General features: G+C 36.4%; 1 protein-coding gene across 5 annotated transcripts in view; it reads left to right on the forward strand.

The window, feature by feature from the left end:
* Positions 1–21,708, forward strand: part of CDH13 (cadherin 13) — a 386,189-nt gene that overhangs the window by 266,570 nt on the left and 97,911 nt on the right. For all 5 annotated transcript variants that reach the window (XM_015874146.2, XM_015874147.2, XM_032447005.1 and 2 more), the window contains one exon: positions 1,973–2,151. In XM_015874146.2, the coding sequence (XP_015729632.1) occupies positions 1,973–2,151 (179 nt within the window). The remainder of the gene's footprint in view (positions 1–1,972; positions 2,152–21,708) is intronic.

The raw sequence follows: 21,708 nt of genomic DNA on the forward strand, positions 1-21,708 counted from the left end.
AGTATTTGAAAATATCAGGGTGAGAATCACCTTGTAATATTGGAAAACATGGCATGGCATCCAGTGGCAAGCTTCTTTTTGAGCTGTCTGACCTTTAATCACTGGTGAATAAAACCAACATGCTGTCAGAGCTGTTCTGTTTCTCTAGGGGGTAGCTCTGCCTGACGTAGCAATGAAGCAAAACCTTTGAGAGCTTATATTCAAGGTCACTACAAGAGCCAATACTTTGTACTCGAAGAAGCAAGCACCCCCCAAAAAAAAAGCTTAGAAGAAACGTATCTAAACATGACAGCTGTGTTTAACACTGAGTGAGGAAATTCATTCTAGTTTATGAATTATTTGGTATAATTTGTATCTTTACCACTGTATTTTATTTCATTTGATTTTAAGCTATGCTGGAAGGCCTTCACAAAGAATAGAAACTCACTGCTTATCGTCATAAATGAATAGTATTTCTGTTCTGCAAGCAATGTAATGACTTATGCCTTGCCTGTACTAGAAAGTTTTAATCCTGTGTTGCTATATGGATATTGTGGATAGATCAAATATAGTCTTACTTATTCAGTGTGAAATGAAAATGTTGTATTTGAAATTGTTTTTATCGCGATTAAATTTTAAGATATAATTGTCTACTGAAAGTCAGTGGGGGAAAAAGAGAGTTAGCTAATACAGAAGAACTGAACTCTGACCAAGAGTTGTAATTAACTTTGACATTGTGGTTCATGTGTTGGATGATACGTTTTCAGTGCTAAGCTGCTTAAATGGAAATTGGATAGTTGATGGAATTTGACTAAATTGTTTTGGTTAAGATTTTTAGGCAGGAGAGTGAATACTTCCTTACCTTCCCTATTTGTATCTGGTTTACTAATGTCTTCTGCATTAATTTGTTACATTATTCACTGTTGAAATTTCAACAGTTGACTTTTTTTGTTTGTTAGGATTTTATTCATTCAGGCCAATGTTGAAAGAAATGCTTTAGTTTTGGTGCGATTATGTGTTGCTTCTAAATTAAAAAAAAAAAAAAAAAGAAAAGGAACAAAAAACCTCTTGTTTATACCTATAAATTGACTTACTAAAAAATTATAATGGTCTAGGGGTGAATATTGCAGGGTTCAGCCTAATGCTGTCTAATTACTACCTTTCTTTGCTTCCCACAACACAAAGCAAATAAAAGATGCTTTGATAAAACTGTCACCTCTAGTGTGCAATGGAGAGGATAAGATTTGATCTCACAATGTGGGAATATGTACTCCATTAGTTAACAAGAATGTTGGTAGCTTCTCAGTTGTCTCTGTATTAACTCAGTGCAGAAGAATGTTATGGGGTTTTTTTTCCCCTCTTTAAATCATTTAAGATTCTGTGCAACCAGTGGCATCCTCCCTGTTGCTCTCTATAGCAGAACTGCATGCTATAGAATTTTTGTAATGAAAACAACTTTGGTGCTCTAAAGATAGCTGAGCAATAGTTTGTTCAGAGCAATGCACTAAGCCCAGCAGTATGTTCAAATCAGAATTCAGTGAGCTTTAGTCATGATAAAGTTTGTTGTATTGGCAGAAGGCTTAAAATGTCCAACCAATTTTGAAACAGCGCAAAACTACACAAACTGCAAATGGAAACCTTTCTGTTATTTCAGCATTGCTTCAGCATCTTCTCCATGAGATCCTGTAGACTTTATGCCCGAAGAATTTAAAGCATGGGAGATGCTTTAGTGATAATGTTCTTTATGTGGGTAGCAACAAAGTACTCAAATATGGGGTATTTAAGTGAGTCATTTGTTTGCTGCAAACCAGAAATATGAGGTTTTATTGTTAGCTCAGCAGCGAGTAGAAACAGGAAAAATGCAATTATGAAGTATCACGTGAAATTACTTAATGGTCCTGATGTTATGTATGCATTTGGTTTTTGTGTTTGAAAGTAGTGCAATAAAAGTGCTTACTAACTGCATTCTGTTGACTGTCCACCTTTCCTTTAGGAACAACTGTGATGCGGATGACGGCATTTGATGCTGATGATGCTAGCACAGACAATGCTCTTCTGAGGTATAACATCCTCAAGCAGACACCTACCAAACCTTCCCCAAATATGTTCTATATTGACCCAGAAAAGGGAGATATTGTCACAGTGGTGTCACCCGTACTGCTGGATCGTGAGGTAAGTTTCCTGTCACAAGATGACATTTTATTGTTTGTACTCATAACGTTTTGTGAACTGACTAAATATTCAGAGTGCAGTGAGGGAGGGTGGAGGTTTGCATGCTCAGCTGTGAGGAGTATTTCATAGTGTTCTTATTTCTTATTTTGGTGAAAGAAGATACATGCTGAGATTACTATTTATAAATCTAATGGTTCTTCAGTGCTGGGCAGGACATTTGGTGTTGGCTGATGAGAATGAAGATCTGAGAAATAAAGGGAGGTCAACCCTGAGTAACCAACCTTTACTTATCAACCTTGTTGCATTTTGAGTTTATGTGCTGATTTACAGTGCTTGTCTTTTAAGTTGGCTATGATATCATGATGATTTTTTCAATATAGTTTCTTTCATGTAAGCGTATCCAAGGAAGCAGGAAATGGGGTTTGTTGCCCAATAGGAGATGCTGAGATTTGGTGATGCCAGGCATCTGGCAAGTTTTGAATGTACTGTACAGTTCATTGTACAGTTCATAGTTAATTTTTAACACAGCACTGTCAGAGCAGTTGCCATGAAATAGCTTCAGAAATATTCATTTCAGTGCAAAGAATAAAAAAGCTTTTACCCTGAAGTAAAACAAAGATTGGGCATCCAGAGAGCTTAGTTTTGATATCTGATTAAATATATGTGGGAGGATCACAGCATGTATAAGTAAACATCTATGCTGATAATACAGGTAAGGAGACAAAAATCAAATGAAACATTTCTTTTTCTGGTCATATTTTAGGATTAAAAATGAATTCTAAGTAGATGATTTTTAAAACAAAAGAAAGGGGGGAAAAAATGAATTGGGTTCTGCTGAGCCTGAGGCGGCATCTGTTTGTTCTTCTAGCTGCACAGGACTGGTTTAAAATGAGGACAGTTTTATTGAGTTCCTCCAAGCCTTCAAAATTTGTTGTTCCATGACTTGCCAATCTGAGTATGTGTGTATATAGACATCCCACATTATGTCTGCCAAGCTGTGGGGTGCTTTTGATTCCTAATGGCAACTGCTTAGGGAAGCAGAGAGTGCTTCATGTCCCCTAAGAAAGGCTCAGTGCTGTGCGCAGTTTCTATGGTCTGAATTTTGTCTTATTTTCATTGATAACTTCTTCAGATTCAGAATTGTTTCCAAAGGTCCATAATTTTTCAGGGTTTGCAGTTCTGATAGGTTATCAAAACCATCTGTTTTCATTTTCAGAAGGTGTGTAAGGACACATTTCTGAAGATTAATGTGTGCCTTTCTTTCTTGTGGGATTTAAGCATCCTTGAATGTGTCAGAGATAAAGACTGAAGAGTGCTAGTGAGCAAATTATACCTCCAAATATCTGTGGGAGAATACGTTTGACCCATAGGTTGAAGAGAGAAGGATGCCCTTTATGAAAGTGTGTGTGATCTAAATGACCCTAAATAGAACACAGAGTTAAATAATAATAATAAAAATGAAAGGAATCTTGATGAAATGTCCTGAGTTTCCTACTTCAGGGGTGGACAGTCCATTTCAAACTGGCACTTCTCTGCAGTTTAAGAAAATATAAGTAAAGGTTATACACAGGATGAGAAAACACTTCTATTCTCTTAGCATCAGCTCTTAAATTTCTTTTATGGAACAGCAGTCAGTTTTTCTGCTCACCCTCAATGTTGTTTTGCCAGTGTTACAGGTGCCTGCTCAGTAGGAAAATAGCTGTATGATTTGTATACAGTTTGCATGACTTTAATGCTACAAGAAAGCTGCCACCACGGTTAAGGGAAATATTTACTCTTCTGTCTGAGGAGTAATATGCTTGTGCTTTTGATAGGAACTGCTATACTTAATTCTGTTTAAAAAAAAAAAAAAATATATATATATATATATATATATATATGTAAATCTTAAAGACTTCAAAATATCTGCAGTGTGCTGGACTATATTCTGACATGTTTTTAAACAACTCAAGAAAACCAATTCAAGTGTTCTCTGATCCTTAGAAACATTGTGCTGTATTCAGTTAAATAAAAATGCATATTCTTCAGTGAGACCAGCAGTCAGCATGTCTGTGTGAAGCTATGCCACCATTTCAGTAAGCTTCTCCTATGTATTTCACTTCTGAACCAATCTTGGTGCACAGAGATATAGGGTTTTTTTTTAATCACATATACCTTTCCCTCTCTTTATTGCTTGAAAACATGGAGCTGTGATAACCTTATGCCAGAAACAATAAGAAACCTGGACTGGCTCCAGTCCTTCCTGCTGATACTTAAGCAGATTACTTGCAATCATGTGTTAGTTGGCTGAGAGTTCCAATTAACTGAATGCCTCTAAGCTTTAAACACCAATTGCAACAACAGCAAACAACAAAAAAACACACCTGTGTAGCAGCTGGTAAATCTGGTAAATACCCATTCCTGTCAATACATTGATGAGTTAATGTATATTGGCAAGCAGTTTCTCAAGTCAACAGCAGTCCACCGATACATATTCCTTCATGCATAACGTGTTGGTGAATGAATGCTTGCATAATTGTTCTTTTACAGTATTCCCCCAGTTCTGCTGTGATAAGTGAATCACTGTGTTCTTGTTGATAGAGTGTAAGTTCTCTGAAGGGGGAGCAGCAGATAACAGGAAAGCCTTGTCCACTTATGCAGATGGACACCACTCCCTTCACCCATGTTTTCCATTTTGGAGATGTGTGTTAAGCAGTCAGTATACTTATTACTTACTCGATCTAAATGCAAATGCTGAACCAACAGAGCACTCTCATTTTTAATGAAAAGATATTAATCTTTTCAGCAAATGCATTCCACATTTGATCTTCGTATTAACCTCTAAAATATTCATTTTTATTGTGATTTGTTGGAAAATGTATACCTTGGAGCGTATCAGCTCTGAGTTGGAATAACTGTATCTTTTTGTCTTGTTTTCTCTGGTAGAATTCCCACTCGCACACTTTTACCTTGTTATACAATATAATAAATTCCGTAGCTGGACTTTGGTTTTTACAGAGGTTTGATATTTCAGTGGCAGATATGGAAATATCTCATTTCTTTTCCATTTAGAATAAAAGATAAACAAAGTATTCATCCTTTACTCTTCATTAATGCATTTCCTATGCTATATTTTTAGATGTCCGTAAATAGGGCAAGCAGTGGATCTTTGTACAGTTTTTCAGAGGTTATTCCATATACTACTCTATCTTAGAGAAATGGGGAGTATAATTCTTCCAGTAATAATTCTACCTTGCAAATGAACAGGTGGAGGTGGGAAGTGCTTGCTGGTGAGATACAAACTCATTTAAAGTTAAACTTCTGATGAACTTTCCAGCATTTGGCCCTCAATGCATGAAGTAGAAGTTTCCTTTGTCAGAGTAGTTCCGTTTGTTGCCTGCTATAATTTTGATGGTAAAATTTAATCTATTAGTCAATTTTGAAAGAGACTGGGCAAAAGAGATGTATGCAAGTAAGAACTGTCATACCATAAGTAATATTCAGGTTGAGAAGAGTGAAGTTTCCTATTGCTGGAGCTTTGGAAAAAAATCTTCATTAATGATTGTGATTTGCAGAATTTCTACGAATCTTTCACTACGTGCTTATTTATCTGATTTGACTGCAATTCAACACATATTCAGACAACACACAGTCTGCAGATTTTGCTTAAAACAAACAAAAAACCCCATGCCAGTGATATAGACCTCACAGGCAGCCATTTTACTGGAAGGTTACTGGCTCTGCCCAGGAAGTGAAGAGGTGTGAATGTGATTGTTCACATGTGCAGTTCTCTGTAGTGTTTCATGTTCTGGCTTAGGGTTTTTGGCTTTTGTACTCATGAAATATGACATGTCTGCTGTTGTATTGCAGAAAGATCTAAAGATATCTTCAAGACATTTAGTAAAACTGACACAAAATGATTTTAACTGCCCATAGACTTTGAATAGAGGTTGATAAGTAATATATGTTTTTTGGCTGAAGTTCCATTTGAGAGAGGAAAAAAAACAAATATCAGCTCTATAGATGTGTAGATAATAAAACTGCAGTGTGTCAAATGACTGAGAGAGAAGTGATGAGAATTAAGAGATGTTGCAGAGAATGGTAGATTACTGCTAAGTGATATGTATTCTGTAAGTACAAAGGGACCAATGGTGTCTGAAGTTCAACTACAACAGCAGTTATCAAAATCATTCCATGTATCTTGTAGACGTCTGGATCAGTGTCAGTTCAGAATAGAGAGAATTGGAAGGGACAGAAGATAAGGAAAATCTGAAAGATGCGCACTTCCTATGTCTTCCATCTTTTTCTGAGGGCTAAGGAATATGACTACAAAGTTAGAAGTATCTATCAGTTAATCCCAATACTCTCCATCTCTCCAAATATTTTTAGTTTCTAGGCTGGTTTTGCTATACTGCAGTTAATCCTTTGAAGTTTTCTGTCATAAATTCAGATTTTTTTTGTCAAGTATCAGTACTTTTGGATTGCTTAGTTCTTAAGAGAGGAAGAAGGAGGGCATCTGAAATGAATGAATTTATGACCTGTATGGATTAAATAGAGTTCATACTGAAAGGAAAATGGAGTTACTTCATAGTCACTGTGGGGGTGATGCTTAGCTGTACAAGGGTAGCAGCTCTGACTACTTTGTACTCCACAAGAGATACCCCAGGGACAGTTCAGAAGAAAAGGCTTTTTGTGCTTAACATAAAAAAAACAATCAGTGCACTCTGCTCAAAACACAGTAAAAAGAGTAGCAAAATAGTGATTAAAAGCTCCATCTTTAGTCAAGAGCAGTGTCAAATAAATGCCTTTATACTTTGTCTTGAGCATCTATGGCTTATATTGTTGTAAATTCTCTAAAACATATTTGTATGTAAACTATGTTGCTATCTTGGCACAGGAAGGAATTACCCAGCGCCAGAAAGTAGGATTACACAATGGTCATGTTCCCAAGAAAAAAAACAATACCACCCTTGAATAAAAATTTATTTCTCCCCCAAAAATCTAGTTGTTTACTGTGGTTTGTGTCTAGATTGTTTTCCTTCATTCTTTTTTTTTTTTTTTTAACTTAAAAATGAGGATATCGCTGTTTATTTTTAGTGTTTTAGTGTTCCACTAGCAAATTCAGATTTCCCTGTGATGTTATTGGGAAATAATTCCTGTGCTATCATTGGGTCATTGCTTCTGATTTCCCCAAATGCCAATCAAATAGTAGTTCATGTCTTTGTATTATTTCTGTTTCTGTGAAATATTAGTAAGCATTTCTCTATGCAGTTGTGTCAGCATCCTGTAGTCCTCAGTTTAGTCTTTTCTTCACATGCATTGTGTATTTTTTTTATATGGGTATGAAAGATCTCCGTGTGATTTTTCTCACTTGCTCAAGGATCACTGAATTCTGTCAGTGATCAAAATGCTGTCTTCTATTCATATAATTCAGTTTTGCTGATTACTTTTTACATTTTGCTTTTGACATCTTCAATGTGTTTCTGTCTCATAGAATGGAATTTTATTTATTTTTTCATGGCAATCTAAACTTCCTTGAGTAGAAATCCATAAAGCATTCTTCTCCCTGCAGAACAAGTATAGGCTGATGAGTTCAGGACCAAATATAAATCACTCCTAAGAGAGGACATTGCTTGCTCAAAAGTGATTTGTAAACACAGTGCTATAATTATACCTCAATTTTTAAGTAGGTACCCCTGTCTAAAATATGAATTCTGCCATGTCAGTTGATGGTACCATGGAGCAGTATTTTATGAATGTTGATGTTTCTTTTAAGTCATATAATAAATGTTGAACTTAAGTTATGTTTCCTGACAATATGTACTTCATGATTTTTAGAATAGTAGACTATAATCTGCCCTGGATGTGATGATGTTCTTAGCATAGTATGGAAAATACTTGTCCCCTTATTTTCCCTCTAGGGCATTTCTACTGGGAAATTGCATTGCATAAAGTTAAGAAATATGCTTAGGCAGACCAGGTGACATGCACACTGCAGGTGAAGTTGGGATGTATGACAATGATGACTGGGGAGAAGAATTAGAATCTCTAAAATGAGGGAAAATTCTTCTGCTAGTCATGAATGTTTTTCAGTTTTAAGGAACAACAATGGAAAGAGGCCATAGAATCTGGTCTTTGTTTCTGCTGTGAAGGGGGGAAAGTAAATTCTATTCCAAATGTATTTCAATTTAATAAACATCTGTCATGTATATTTAAAACTGCCATTTCAGGATTGTAATTATATCATCTGAAAATAAGTCCTTCTCAAAAGAGAATTGAAGTGACAAGCTGAAGAAAATGAAACATGACATTGCTTGTTCTCCTTTCGTCCTACAGCTAAAATTTAAATTAAGTTTCTTCTTGTCAGAAAGTATTTTAATTAGAAATTATTTTTGATTGCAGTTTTCAGAGAGGGATGGGATTCTTCTAGTATGTATACAGGAGTTGTACAGTGTCCTCATAATATTACTAAATTAATCATTGTCAGATATCTTTAACTGGCAGATTTGCTGGTAAGTCTAAGGAAAGTTCAACCATTAGAAACAGATCTAAAGACTTTTACCTTTTCCGATGTTCATCAACACCTTTACCACATAGCTGTGCTGTCTTGGATGTCTGGCTATAGCTTCTTGTTGGGATAAATGAATACTTGGTATTAGCAGTAACTAGACTGTGAAATTGGGCTGGTTCAGTTCAATTTATGTTTATTACTAATTTCTCTTTTAAAAATCCTGAATAAAAGTTATGGAGTCATATTCTTATGGGAGAGATGTATCTTAATATCCTTCTAAGTTCATTTATACTTATTCTGCAGTCCTTTAATGAACTTAAAAGAGCCTAATTAAATTTTCTTCCTATATACTTTCATTTTCAGCTTTCAAATGTTCTTCTTTGAGTTTCTCCATAATAACCTAGTCTAAATTTCACAGAGGACAATGGCACTTAGGCTATTACCATTGTACATGGTGGCTTTCAATGCTGAGTTTCTATTAGTCTGTAGAGACAGAATGCAGATGTTTGCCCTAATATCAGTATTTCTAATATCAGTGATATCATTATTTCTGAACTGACATAAATGTTTTTTTTAACACCTGATTCAGCTGTCAGCAGGTGGTAAAGCCAGAGCAGGGTATAGGAATGCAGCTCTGAATGGCTGTCCTGCTAAAAGTGTCGTGGAAGTTGCACTTCAGAGAGTAAGTAGGTCTGCATAATAATAGGAAGAGCTTGAGATTAAAAATTACAAAGCTGAAGCATTTGTTACATCAACTTTTATTTTGGTTCCATGCATGAAATTCTTGGACAGGAAGAGTGACTTGAGGGGGAAAAAAAACTGGATCTGAGATATTTTTGTGTTCCATTTCAACTGAGAATTAACAAATTCTGTTGGCCATTTTATCTTTCTTTCCATTAATTTGCTGTCCCAGGAATATTTGACTTGTCTTCATGTTTCTTTTTTAGTGTATCCTTGATAAACTATAAAACTTAATGCTCAAACTATAGGGAGATTGCAGTTCCTGTGCAGGATTTCTGCCTTTTACATGAGCTGAGTGATAGTTGTTGTGCAGTAGGAGACATTTCTCAAAGGAGAAATGTCAGACTTTCTAGTGTCTGGAAGTCCAGAGTTCCATTAGAAGCTTGAGAACACAAGAGAAAGATAGTAACATCTGTGCTGAAGCTGATATAGATCTGATTGTGGACTTCTTGAGTAACTGGGAGGTTGGTGCCTTTGGTTCATGTGGCACACTGCAGCAGGTCAAAGGCAGCTGTGTAGCTGAACAGGGGAATAAGAGTTAGCACAGCTTTTTGCTGGACTTCTGATTTCTCACCGTAGCTGAATTAGGTTATTAAAGTATCATCTTCTTGCCTCAAAGAAAGAATAATCAGCAGGTTATGTGCCTAGTTATCTCTCCACATATAAAGGTAGCAATTTCAGTTAACAATAGGTAAAAGTGTTGCTTTTAGCTGTCTGGCCAAAGAGATGGTTGCAAGAGGTTCAGAGAAGCAAGTGGTGTGTGATTCAGGTAGAAGATTTCAGCAATCTGAAATAGATTATTTGTCAAGCCTGTCCAATTAGAAGATTTTAGAAATTGTTGTAAAGCATGTTTGGTTCTGGCTGTGCTTGCAGTAGGTCCCTTACATTAAAGAGTAATGTGTCTTCCTGCTTAACTTCCCCTCTGTGTGCCTGAAGCTTTCCCAGAAGAATACTTTCCTGGCCCTCATCTTTTATGTTCCATAGATCTCTCAGTATATCTTTCTAGCTTACTGACTGAACAAGAACGTAACCCATCATGCTGCTTCTCTTGCTGGGTTAGGTTCTTGCTCAGTCAGTAAACTAGCTCCTACTGGGTTCCTGAAACAAATCAGCTCACACAAATGTCTAATGTCTTCCAAAAGTATCAAGTGAGAAATGAGATGAAACTGTCTTAGCAGAGGGACAGGAAGCAAATCATCAGTGCAAGGAACTAGTGAGACATTCCCTTAGCTCAGCTGCTTTGTGTGATCTTCCCCTGGGTTTGTGACTTACTGCCACTTTATGTGTGTAGCTTTACTGCTGTGAAATTGTTCTTTCTTTCAAGCCTGTGTAGTGCCTGAAGGCTTATTTAGAAATCCAATATGGTGCTTACATGTGGAAATTTTGGTGCAGCACTGTTTTCGAAAACAGAAAGTCCTCAAAAGTTATACTCCATTTCATCCTGCAACAGAATATCAGATAAGGCTTGCAAAAATCTTTTACCTTACAGGACAGCAGTTGTAATGTATCTGATTGTACAGCCACTCTGGATTTACTGTGCAGGACTCTGTAAAGGACATTGATTTCCTCCCAAGAACAGAATGGCACAGTTGAAGGAACTTTCTACTTTGAAAATAAAAGTGCTCTCAGTGCTGTATCATCACCAACAATATGACTCTTCTTCCCCAGAGAGTGAGAAAGATTTGTTTCTTACATAGAAAATAATTCCACTAGTGATAGCCTCAAGCCTGCAGTGAATTTTTCATCTTGCTTAATTCATTAAGGACTGTGTGAGTCTTAGCTGAGAACTGCTTTCAGGTAATAGAAATTCCTTCAAATTAAGTTCTCTTTGGGTGTACTAGAAGCAGGGAAAAGGATTTGATGGAAGACGTTTTTTGGCTAACAGCTCCTTGAACTAACGATTGTAATCCTTGTACATAAAAATCTGTATATATGCAAATCTATACATGTGTATATGGACATGTTATATTGTGCCTTTTTTGTTGTTTGCTTTCGTTTTGAGGATTCTTTAAGAGTTGATGTTGTGACTGGTTTGCCCTCAGCTTTACTTTAAGCTGTGTAAAATGGCATATGTTTCGTGTTTGTTTGGTATTTTTAAACCTTTAAATAGATTCTGACTCCTTCAAGGTATGAGATGAAGAATACATGGGTTCAAAACGTTTTTTTTCAAACTTCTGTCCTGTTAGATACTTTCTACTAGCATCAGTGTATCAGTTTATTTTTTCCCTGTAGTTCATACAGAATAGTTTCTCTTTACCTCATATGCATTCTGATAAATTGTTTACATGATCTGGCACGTTAGTGTCATTTCTGGAAAGCAAAATGATTTGGTGATTTGATCTTAGTGACTTGGTAAGTTACTCTTACTCGAACAGATGAGATTTAAATTAAACCGGAGATGCTATTTTCCAATAGATAAAGTGAAATGTTTTTCTTTTCTGAAATTATGGAAAGTGTGTAATTTCTGTCTCACAAAGAAAAAAGACAGAAAAAATGACACAGATTTTGGAATATAAATTAAGAATTTACATGACATTTTGAGGAAATGGATAAGAGGATGCCTTGTGCTTCAGTTGAACCAAAGGCTCTTTTCCAATCCTATCCAGAGAAAATAAATTATATAGTCTAAGATTCAATAAGTAGTTGTAAGAAAGGTAACATTCTAAGCACTTTCCAGTTTTGTTTTCTTATTGTTCTGCACAGTCTATCTCAGAAAATAATAGCCAGTATCTTTAAAACAAATCACTCAATGCTGTGGAAAACATACTAGAATATTTTATATCATTTTAAACATGGTTTTTTTGTACAAAGTTATAAATATTGAAGAAAACAAACAAAAAAAAAAACATTAGCCTTTTGCTTATAAACATATTTCCTATTCATACATCAGTGTAACAGTAATCATTCAAAGATATGATGGCTGATTTGAGACTTATAGGTAACATGTTCTGAATGTAAGGTGAAGGTTAAGGAATGAATAATCATGTGTGTAAGAAGTCTAGCAAAAAGTACTGTGCAGAAGGGGGGGAGGGGGTAAAAAGAATGAGCAGCAGTAAGTTGTTGAAGAATTTGTGGGAGTATTCACTTGTGCCTCATGTAGGCATTTAAGGAAGGTGTACTCCTGTACCAGTGATGAGGAAGGAGCACTTTTGTTTTCAGATGTGTTGTATGGACCATCAAATGCCCGTTTCTTTTCACTGATGGAGATGCAGAGATTCAGAACGACAAGTTTATGGGGATAAACTAGATAGTGCAAGCTCTCTTAGACATAAGTAGGTGACTGCTTGTCAACTATCATGAAAAGATGTCACAATATAGTGAGTTAGGATTTTTGAGTAATTTTTTTTTGCATGTATGTGTATGAGTAAAGAAATAGTAAAATGTATAAAGAATCTAGAAGAAAAATAAGCAGGAGAATTTCCTATTGAAGAGTAAACAATGAAATAAATGCCCTAAATAAATGCTTATAATTTGAAGTAAGATAAAAAGAATCCAGAAGCACTTGTGTGTATGCTTTACAACAGCAGCATAAACAACAACAAAAATAAGCCCTCTGTGGGCAAAGTACCTATTAGAAACTAAAGTGTTTAGAGTTAAAATTTGTTCCTTTCCTACTTCTAGAGGTGTAACTTAAAGATTAATTTTGATGTAAATTGAGAGTTTTCCCTGTGTAGAATTAGAAATAATTACTAACCTTCATGCATAACCTTCTTACTTTTAAGGTTTCAAAGAAGTAAAACAAGTAATCAAAAGAGAACGTATACTTGAAAAAGCTTACAAAAATAAGTCATTTAAGGAATGTAGAGCAATCAGTAGATGTCCCACACATCTGATGAACACTGAGATATTGGTGGATGTGATGGAAAAAGTAAACAGGTGAAAAGACCTCGTGCTATTTGTGAAAAACTGGCTTTTGTGAAGAATGTTTCATTTCTGTATATCCAGATGTTCACATAATAAGGTGCTATTTAAGGTTAGAACAAACTTCCCTCTATCTCGCTAGTCTTTTAAAAGATATAATTTGAGTACTTCAGGAAAAAAATGCAAATCTGCCATGTGAGCATGGCAGAAGAATGGAAACAAGAAAGGATTTGAAATGTTATTTTATCCACATTGTTTTTAGGTTTTGTGAGTCATCCGGGGCTTCTCTTCCATAGAAAATTGCTTCAAAAATTGCTCCAGGCAGTTAGCTCAAAAATCATGTTTCCAGATTTGTTCGTAGACTTACAACACTTGTTCACATCTGCTCACTCTAAATGGACACAAACAAATACTTTGGTTTTAGTCCCAGCCTTTGAACTTAAGCAAGGTGCAAGCTTATCTGAAATCTAAGTATCCGTGAGTTATTATATTAGAGTTCTTTCCCTACCTCCTTTTTTTTTAACCAGCACAGCAGCTGATTAGAAGAAAAAAGCAATGGGGGAAATTTGGTGGCTTCTTCCATACTTCATCATTTAAATAAGCCAGATCAGAGTTTCAAAGGTACTGATTTCACCAAGAGATGGGACTAATCAACACCTCTGAAATCAGGCTTGTTTTCCCTTCTGTGGCTAAAGATTTCAGAGCCTCATTTCAGACAATGAGGATGTTGTATTTAGTTGTATTGTCTTAATCTAAGCTCTCTTGAAAAGGGGCAATAGGGTGATCATATCAATGTCGTACCAGTACTCCAGGTGTCAGTAATGTGGAAGTAATATTAGTAATATTTTAAAAATATATTTTACATAAAAACATTCTTCAAATACAGGTGCCTGTCAAATACAGAGGATATGAAGGATATGAAATGAGCTAATGGGAAGAGGAAGACATGAATGCATTTTATTACTTCCTCTTTAATCACTGGAAAATCCATTTTCAGCTGATCAGATTTTGATGTGCAGAATGATGGGTTCTTGCAAGTTCAAATAGGTGTTTCATCTGAAGGCTCTCCACACTGTAGCCTATAGTTCACTTGGTCTGTTCCTTTTAACACATATGTTAGTAGATAAAGAAATAATGGAAAAGCTTTGAAAATAATTTACCTAGGAAAAAAAATATGTAACACTTGCCAAGGATGTCAAACTTAAAGATGATTTTCATGCTCATGGGTGTAGACTGTTTATTAAGGCAATCTGATCATTGTTTTCTGTACAGTAAAGACAAGGCTTATATGTTACATGTTTTCAGAACAATAAGGATATTGGCATTCAGCAGAGACTGTGCTACATTTGTAGTGGACTTGAAACCACTTGGTTCATTTGCTGTCTGAACCTCAAGTACGGGCAGCGTGATACTACAGGGGTATGCGGGTGATAGGATTTCCATAGGGATGGTTGTTGAAAGTAATGCCTCTTGGGGAGAGGGAAGCAGAAGCACATTTTTAAGTGTTGGTCAGTGGCTCTCAGCGTTCATGACCAGAGCCAGGCGTAAGTGGATCCTTATACATAGTTTTACTGTAACTGGTGCTTTGCATTTGTGTTTCTTTAGTTCCTTAGAAGCTGGAACACATCTTTCATGTTAGAAGTAAATATTTTGCCCCATGGAAACCAGTGCTTTTATTAATTCATCCTGTTAATTAATTAGCATATTGGAATGCTCATTCCCTGAACTGTAAAGCTGGGAAACTGTATTCATCTCATGAAAACACTCAGCTACTATTTTAATGCTTCACTTTTGCTGTCTGAGATGCTATGATGTATTTATAGTACTTTTTTTTTTATTTTTTATTTTTTTTGAAATTAAAAAAAAGAATAACAAACAACCACAGGCGAGTTGAGCAGAAATGCTTTACAGGCTTGTAAATTCTCCTGAGGCTTTTGAGATAAACATTCTCCTTCTTAAAGCATCTGATGGGGGTATGCTTATGAAATACAAGGTCTTTCTTTGACTGCATTAAAAAGAGGATTCTTGATCTGTCCCAGATACTTCTTACCTTCCAAAAACTTTTCTGCGTGTCCTGATTTTATCTGGGCCATTTAATTTCTGATAACTTCAGTCTGTACAACAAACAAAACACAAGAGACAAAATAGCTTTTTTAGAAGTAATTTTAAGCATGGAAGTTTAGTGTATGAGTGAAGCATCATTAATTTTATCAGGCCATATAATCAGAAGGAAAAATAATTCTAAATAAGAGGTCAAAATCTGTGAGTAGTTATAGTTATTAGTAGTTTTATGGGGCATTCAGAATTGGTATTCCCTGGTTGACTCAAACTTATTTTTATAATTGTCAAATCTAATTGCTTATGCCACAGTCATTATTTATTTATGGTGCTAAAGATGTTGAACATTATATTCTGTCTTCGGAACTTTTAATTGTTAGAACCAGAAGGGATACCTCAGCCTATGATTCGCTCTGAGGTCAGAAACTTGGATGATAATAAATGAGTGTTTGGAACTGTATGAGCCTTTGTAGTGGTAAGGAGAGAGAAAAAAACACACCAGAAAAGAGTTTGCTTTAGGAAAGGGTTGCAGAGCTGTTGAGGAAGAGGATTCTGTATCCCATTTTCAGCACAGGAATGTACTGAGGGTTTTTCTAGGTGACCGATGCTGAATATGAGCTGGCATATGCTTAAGAACTGCAGAACGGTTGTCCTTCATTAAAATTTGGTTATGAAGTAATCGTTTATGAAGCCAAGTGTGGCAGTACAGTTGAATGCCCATGTCTGCATATGCATGGCCCTTGCTAACTTGCTCCATCTAGGGGATACTAGGAATAATTTGTTTTATTCTTATGTGTTTTAAGCCTTATGTAAAAAGGAAAAAAAAAAAAAGAAAAAAATTAAAATGTAGCTACACCAAATTGAATGTCAAACCAAGAACCAGCCTGCAAAGCATAAGGATTGTGCTTTATATATACAATGATATGATCCCAGCACTTGTCTTACCCACTGTTATTTAGTAAGCAGATAAAACCTGTTTGTGTGTTTAGCCCACATAGAGGTTTTTATTGACCTCGTATTATCTGTTGTTAAACAGTTTGGGCTTGAAAAAGAATTAATATTGGGTATGAAATTTGGAGTGTCTTGCAGTGCTTGAAAATAAGTAGGTTAGATGCTGAATGTGGCATTTTCTGTAGGGCATTTTGGCTCTCTCAGACAGTAGCCTAGCAATAATTTCCTCACCCAGAACCACAGGTGCTGGTAATAAGCTGCTGCTCGTCTTTCTTGCTTAACCATTCCCTATGTTGACCATCCATTATAGAGGTGTGTAAGTCAGAAACTGAATCAGTTGTTAACTGTAAGAAGCGCACATTTCACCACATTAGACTCTGCTAATTAGCTCTAAATGATGCCTAGGCCTGAATCAGAACATTTGACTTCATTCCAGAGATGTTATTTCATAGTCATTAACACTGATTTTTAGCGTGTTAACAATGTAGAAATAGTTTCATTGAGCTAAAGATGTGCATAATATTTTCATCACTAATACCAGCATCATTAGCAGTATATTTTAAAGGCATTTAGTTGTAAGGGGGAACGTCGTATGCAAAATTAAAATAACTGTCACCTCATTAGTTACAACCACATCAAAATATTTAATTTGTGGAGTAACTCATTCTTAGACATGAGCGGAACAAAAAGTAGTGCTTCATTCTGCTGCTGTTTTTTAAAACCAGAAATGGAGATTAACGATCAGGAGAGCAGAGTGAGTTAACAGCAGAAATAAACACATGAGCTGAAACCTGAGAAATAAGAGAGCTGCAGCATTTTGTCATTAAGGAGGAAAAAAGAAATAAGAGGGGAAATAAAAAGAAAAAGGTGAAGAAATCTCAATAGAAAAAGCTGTCTAAATGGGAATCTTGGAGCAGTGTGAACTCTAGATAGCTGAGATCATAGTGTTGGAAAATATTGCATTGAGACACTTCCTGGTGTGAGATCTCATTTATGTTCCCAATCCTGGCAACTCTCTCCAGAAGTCAAGGAGTGCTTTAGCTGGTGCCAGCTGTAGCTGTATTGGTATTAAAGGATGTGGAAATGTGCATATACCGTGTTTGAGTCCTGCTGAGTTCCATGCTTTTTGAGTGTCTCTGGATTGCCAGTTCCAGCCTGGAATTTTGTCCTTCAGTCATAACTAAACCATCAGAAAGGGATGTGGCATCTAAAACTCAACCAAATTGAATGTCAAAACCAGATCTGATTAAGAAATCTGACTCTCTTAAGTACTCTAAAGGATGCAGGTTAGTGGTGCTCCCAAAAACTCTGCAGCACCTCTTATTTCAGAATAGTCCTTGGTAGTTGCACTCTCTCAGGGTACTTGCCCAAACTTTGTAACTTTTACATACAGTCATTCTCACCTCTGCCTCAGCCATGGCCCCCTTAGTGCCCTTGCCCTACAATCACAAAGCTTGGAGTCATGATTTCCCTTGCCCTCACTTGCACAAGGTTTTGAACTTTGCTGCCTGTCTCTTTTTGAATGACTGAGCCACTCGCAGTTCTGGCATTTTCTTTTAACCTTTGTGTAGATTTAGCTCATGGCCAGATCTGTGGGCTCTCAATGTGATGCTCTCTGTTAGATACTGAAAACATAACTTGTATTGTCTTGCAATGTACACAGCAGATTACTCTTATTACTCATTTCCAGTCTTTCGCTGCAGCAATCCATTACAGAAGAAATAAGCACCAAATCTTACAGAAAAGGGCAAAAAGAGCAGCTAAGCTTTTCAATGTTATCTATCAGTGACTGCTTCCAAATAATTCTGCTGTTAGTGTATACTCTAATTCAGGATTCCCAGGTTCTTGTCTCAAAGTGAAAATACCTTTTGGTGCCTTTGAGAGCAAAAGTAATCGTTTCTACGCTAGCTCCACTGATGGGGAATATTAAACACAGAAATACCCAGTGTCTAGGCCAAAATCAGCTAGAAAGCTTGAATTCATAAATTGTGCTCATTTTCTCTTTTTAAATGCCTTGCAGATGCTTAATGGCATGATTAATATGGAAAGAAACTAGTGAGTTCTTGCATTATCTTTTGCTTTAACAGTTCAGGTTTGTACTTGGTAATGCAAGAAATCAACAGCAATGAGGAGCTCAATACCTTGGAGTGTATGTTCTGTTTGACAGTAAAAATTGCACCTGCACAAGTTAGGACACCATTCTGAAAATAAGTTTCTGTAACTAGAAAATTGGGCTTGAAAGCTCACAAGAGAAAAGCTTTTTTGTGCAATTCTAGGCAGCTCCTGCTTTCACTGCATTAGAAATCTCACACAAATAGTTCTTTGTGCAGTAGGCATCAACACTTGTGGTTGTTTCAGATGTGGTTTATGGAGGGTAATAAATATTAAACCTAATCTTCTGTGTCACTGATACAGGCAGATAAAGTTGTCTGCTTAAATAGGTGAGGGTATTGCTGTTAAAGGCAAGTAATAAGTTTCAGTATGTGTGGTGCATTTGATTCTAGGCATAGACTTTGTTTGGAAATCAAAAGTGAAAAGTCTGAGTACGTGTCTGTATGTCTCAAATATTTATTTGTCATCCCAGCTATTGCTTAGTTGAAACGTTTGGAGCTTCTCTATCTGATCCCACGAGATGTCCCATAAAAGAGTTTTGCCTCTGGGTATCAATATCTATAAGCAACACAGCTGTTAGACTCAGCAGTGTGATAGATTCAGCTTTTATGAACATAATGAAATGGAATTTTTAAATGCAGTAAAAACAGACATAAGACGGCATATCAAATGGAATAGAGTCCGTCTGTGTTCTCCTTCTCAGGAGCTCTGTGTGCTTATGTTGCTTTTAAAAATAAGAACTGCTCAGGAGATTCTGCATCCTACTTTCCGCATGCTGAAACCAGGGCTGCTCTGCTATGCGCAAATCAAATCAGGCTGAATTGCATATTAATCAGAGCCCCTTTAGCAATGCTTGCCACTCAGCAGCAAGACTGTAACACTTTCATCCTTGCACAGAATGTGCTGTCATAATTGGTTTGTGTTAGGTGTTAGAAACATCTTGTGACTGAATGACCTGTAACTAATAAGAAGCAATGCTCAAATGAAATGAAGGTCCTTGTCTTTCAAGCACTATACAAATGGGTTCCATCTGGCAATGTAGTGACTAAATGCGTGATTTATGTTGGGCTCTTATGTGTTATAGGGTGTGAGATTTAAAGATCCTCATCAGAATGCAGTGGTTCCTGCTACAGCTTTGAAGCTTTTGAACCTTACAGGAAGCTTGAAAGACAACGACAGATTAATTAGGGAAGAAAAAAAATAAGAAATTTTGGTTTAGAAATGTTAAGGTTAAATTACATTAAACAGAGCACACCTTTCATATCCTGTTTAGTTTTCAAATGATATCTGAATGAGCAAAAGGGTCAGATGGAAAGTGTTGAAAATGAAAGCAAACAGTGACATGGTTAAAGCATTCACCTGGATAGCATTCTCTGGAACTTTCATGTAAAGGCTTAAGCCACAGTCTGTCCTTAATGGAACCATACTGGAGTTGAATTGTTTCTTGATACATACATCAATGAAACCAGTGCTTTCCAATTAAAAATGATGGCCTTGAAGGTTCAGTATTTCCTAATAAGAAGTATTTAATAATAAAATGCTAATTGATTGTAATGAAGATAGCGTCTCGTAGTTTGGAGGTCCTGGTATTTTCCTGCAGAAATAACATTTCTTGGAATGAAGGGAGTATTTCTTGCTGTCACGTGTTGAGGATAAACCTGACCAGCATGTTAAATTGTACTTGAAAAAATATTGCAGAGATACTGATGACTTTGTGTACAGTATCAGCTTTAAAACTGCTTTTCACACCAACACTGACATTTTTTCCTCTTTTCTCTTATTCTTGATTCCTTTTTTCAGCAGCCTTGAGTTCCTTAATAGCAATGCCTTGGGACAGGAGGTATTTCTGCTGTATTTGCTTATTCTTGCCTGGGAACAGTATGATTTAATGCAGTAGGTTGGTAGCTAAAAGGGATGCTGTCTGATTGCTTCCTGCACACTGTGATCCAGGGAGAGTGGGTTGGAGGAACGTGGCAGAGGAAGGAGAGCAGTGACAGGCAGTTCTTCTTTCTCTGGGGAGAGCAGCAATGTATGTTGAATTGGGAACAGGTATCAGGAGTGCAGGTGTAAGAGGAAAAACTGCAAGCTGAGAGCTTCCCACATAGGAAACAAAAAGAGACACCCAAAAGGAGCAGGGAGCAGATATCCAGCCAAGCCTCAGTGATTACGGAGGTAAAGAGAAATCCTAGGAGGTCTGTGTGAGTTTGTTACAGTTTGAGAAGGCAGTGAAAATTGCTGGAGGAAGAGCAAAATTGATCCCTTCCAGTAGCACACAGCACTCAGGGGTATCTTTTTTCTAGGGTTTTTTTTTCAACCTATTTTACATAGTGAAGTTAATTATATTTTTTTTTCTTCTAAAAACAAGAAGACTCTTATTACTCACTATATGTATTGAACCTTATTCTAGCTGCTACAGTTAGTATCCTTTTATGTTACCTGTTAGAGATTAATAGCTTTTTCTGTTTCAATGCCTGGCTGATTCATCCTTGAGTTTGGATAGTATATAAAGAGCACCCGCTCCAGTAAACTCTGTCCAGCCTCCATTCAAATATATTTCTACAGATTCAGGTACCTTTCAAGGTATCCATAGTCTTTGGTGATTTTTTCCTCTTCAGACTCCAACAGAAGCTCTCTCTGAAGCTGCGTGATTTTAAGATAAGACTTTTATAATTTTAAGATACTATTGACTTTGTAGTATTGCTGTTATATCTAATGCTTCTTCATATGTCTTCACATATCTATACTGAGAAATGCTCCTGTCCTTTTTGGGGCGAGGGAGAAATAGCTTTAGTCCCTTCACCCTTTCTTGAAATGCAGTATTATACCATTTCAAGCAAAAATACATTATAAAACTCCAGTGGTGAGGTATTATACAAAAGTAAATACATCAGCTAAGAGAAATGTAAGATCTAGTTCATCTCCCTCCCATGCAGTATTCACCATAATTGAATTAAGAAGTTTTACTAGAGATACTATGACAGGGAGGTGACTGCTCTACTGTGCTGCATTCAAATGTGTGTTTCTGCAGGACTCAAAACACAGCAGAGATTTGTTAGCAAACCTTAAATATCCAGTTGAGCAATAGGAGAGATACCTTCAGGAGGCACCTGATAGCTAGCAAAGACAAATTACGTTGTCCAGTCTAACTTCCATTAGGACTAAGAGGCAACTTGTATTGCAGTTCTTATTGCTGTGTCTTATCTTCAAAACCTTGACATAGGTCAGTCTTTCAGAGTTTTTTTATTCCTACTGTTACTGGTGAACAGGACTCAGTCTTGGACCAGAATGTGTCACACAGTAGCACGAAAACAATATAAAACTCCTTAACCCTTTCTTAAAGAGAA

This window comes from Coturnix japonica, chromosome 11 (assembly GCF_001577835.2).
Source record: "Coturnix japonica isolate 7356 chromosome 11, Coturnix japonica 2.1, whole genome shotgun sequence".
In the NCBI taxonomy this organism is placed as follows: Eukaryota; Metazoa; Chordata; class Aves; order Galliformes; family Phasianidae; genus Coturnix; species Coturnix japonica.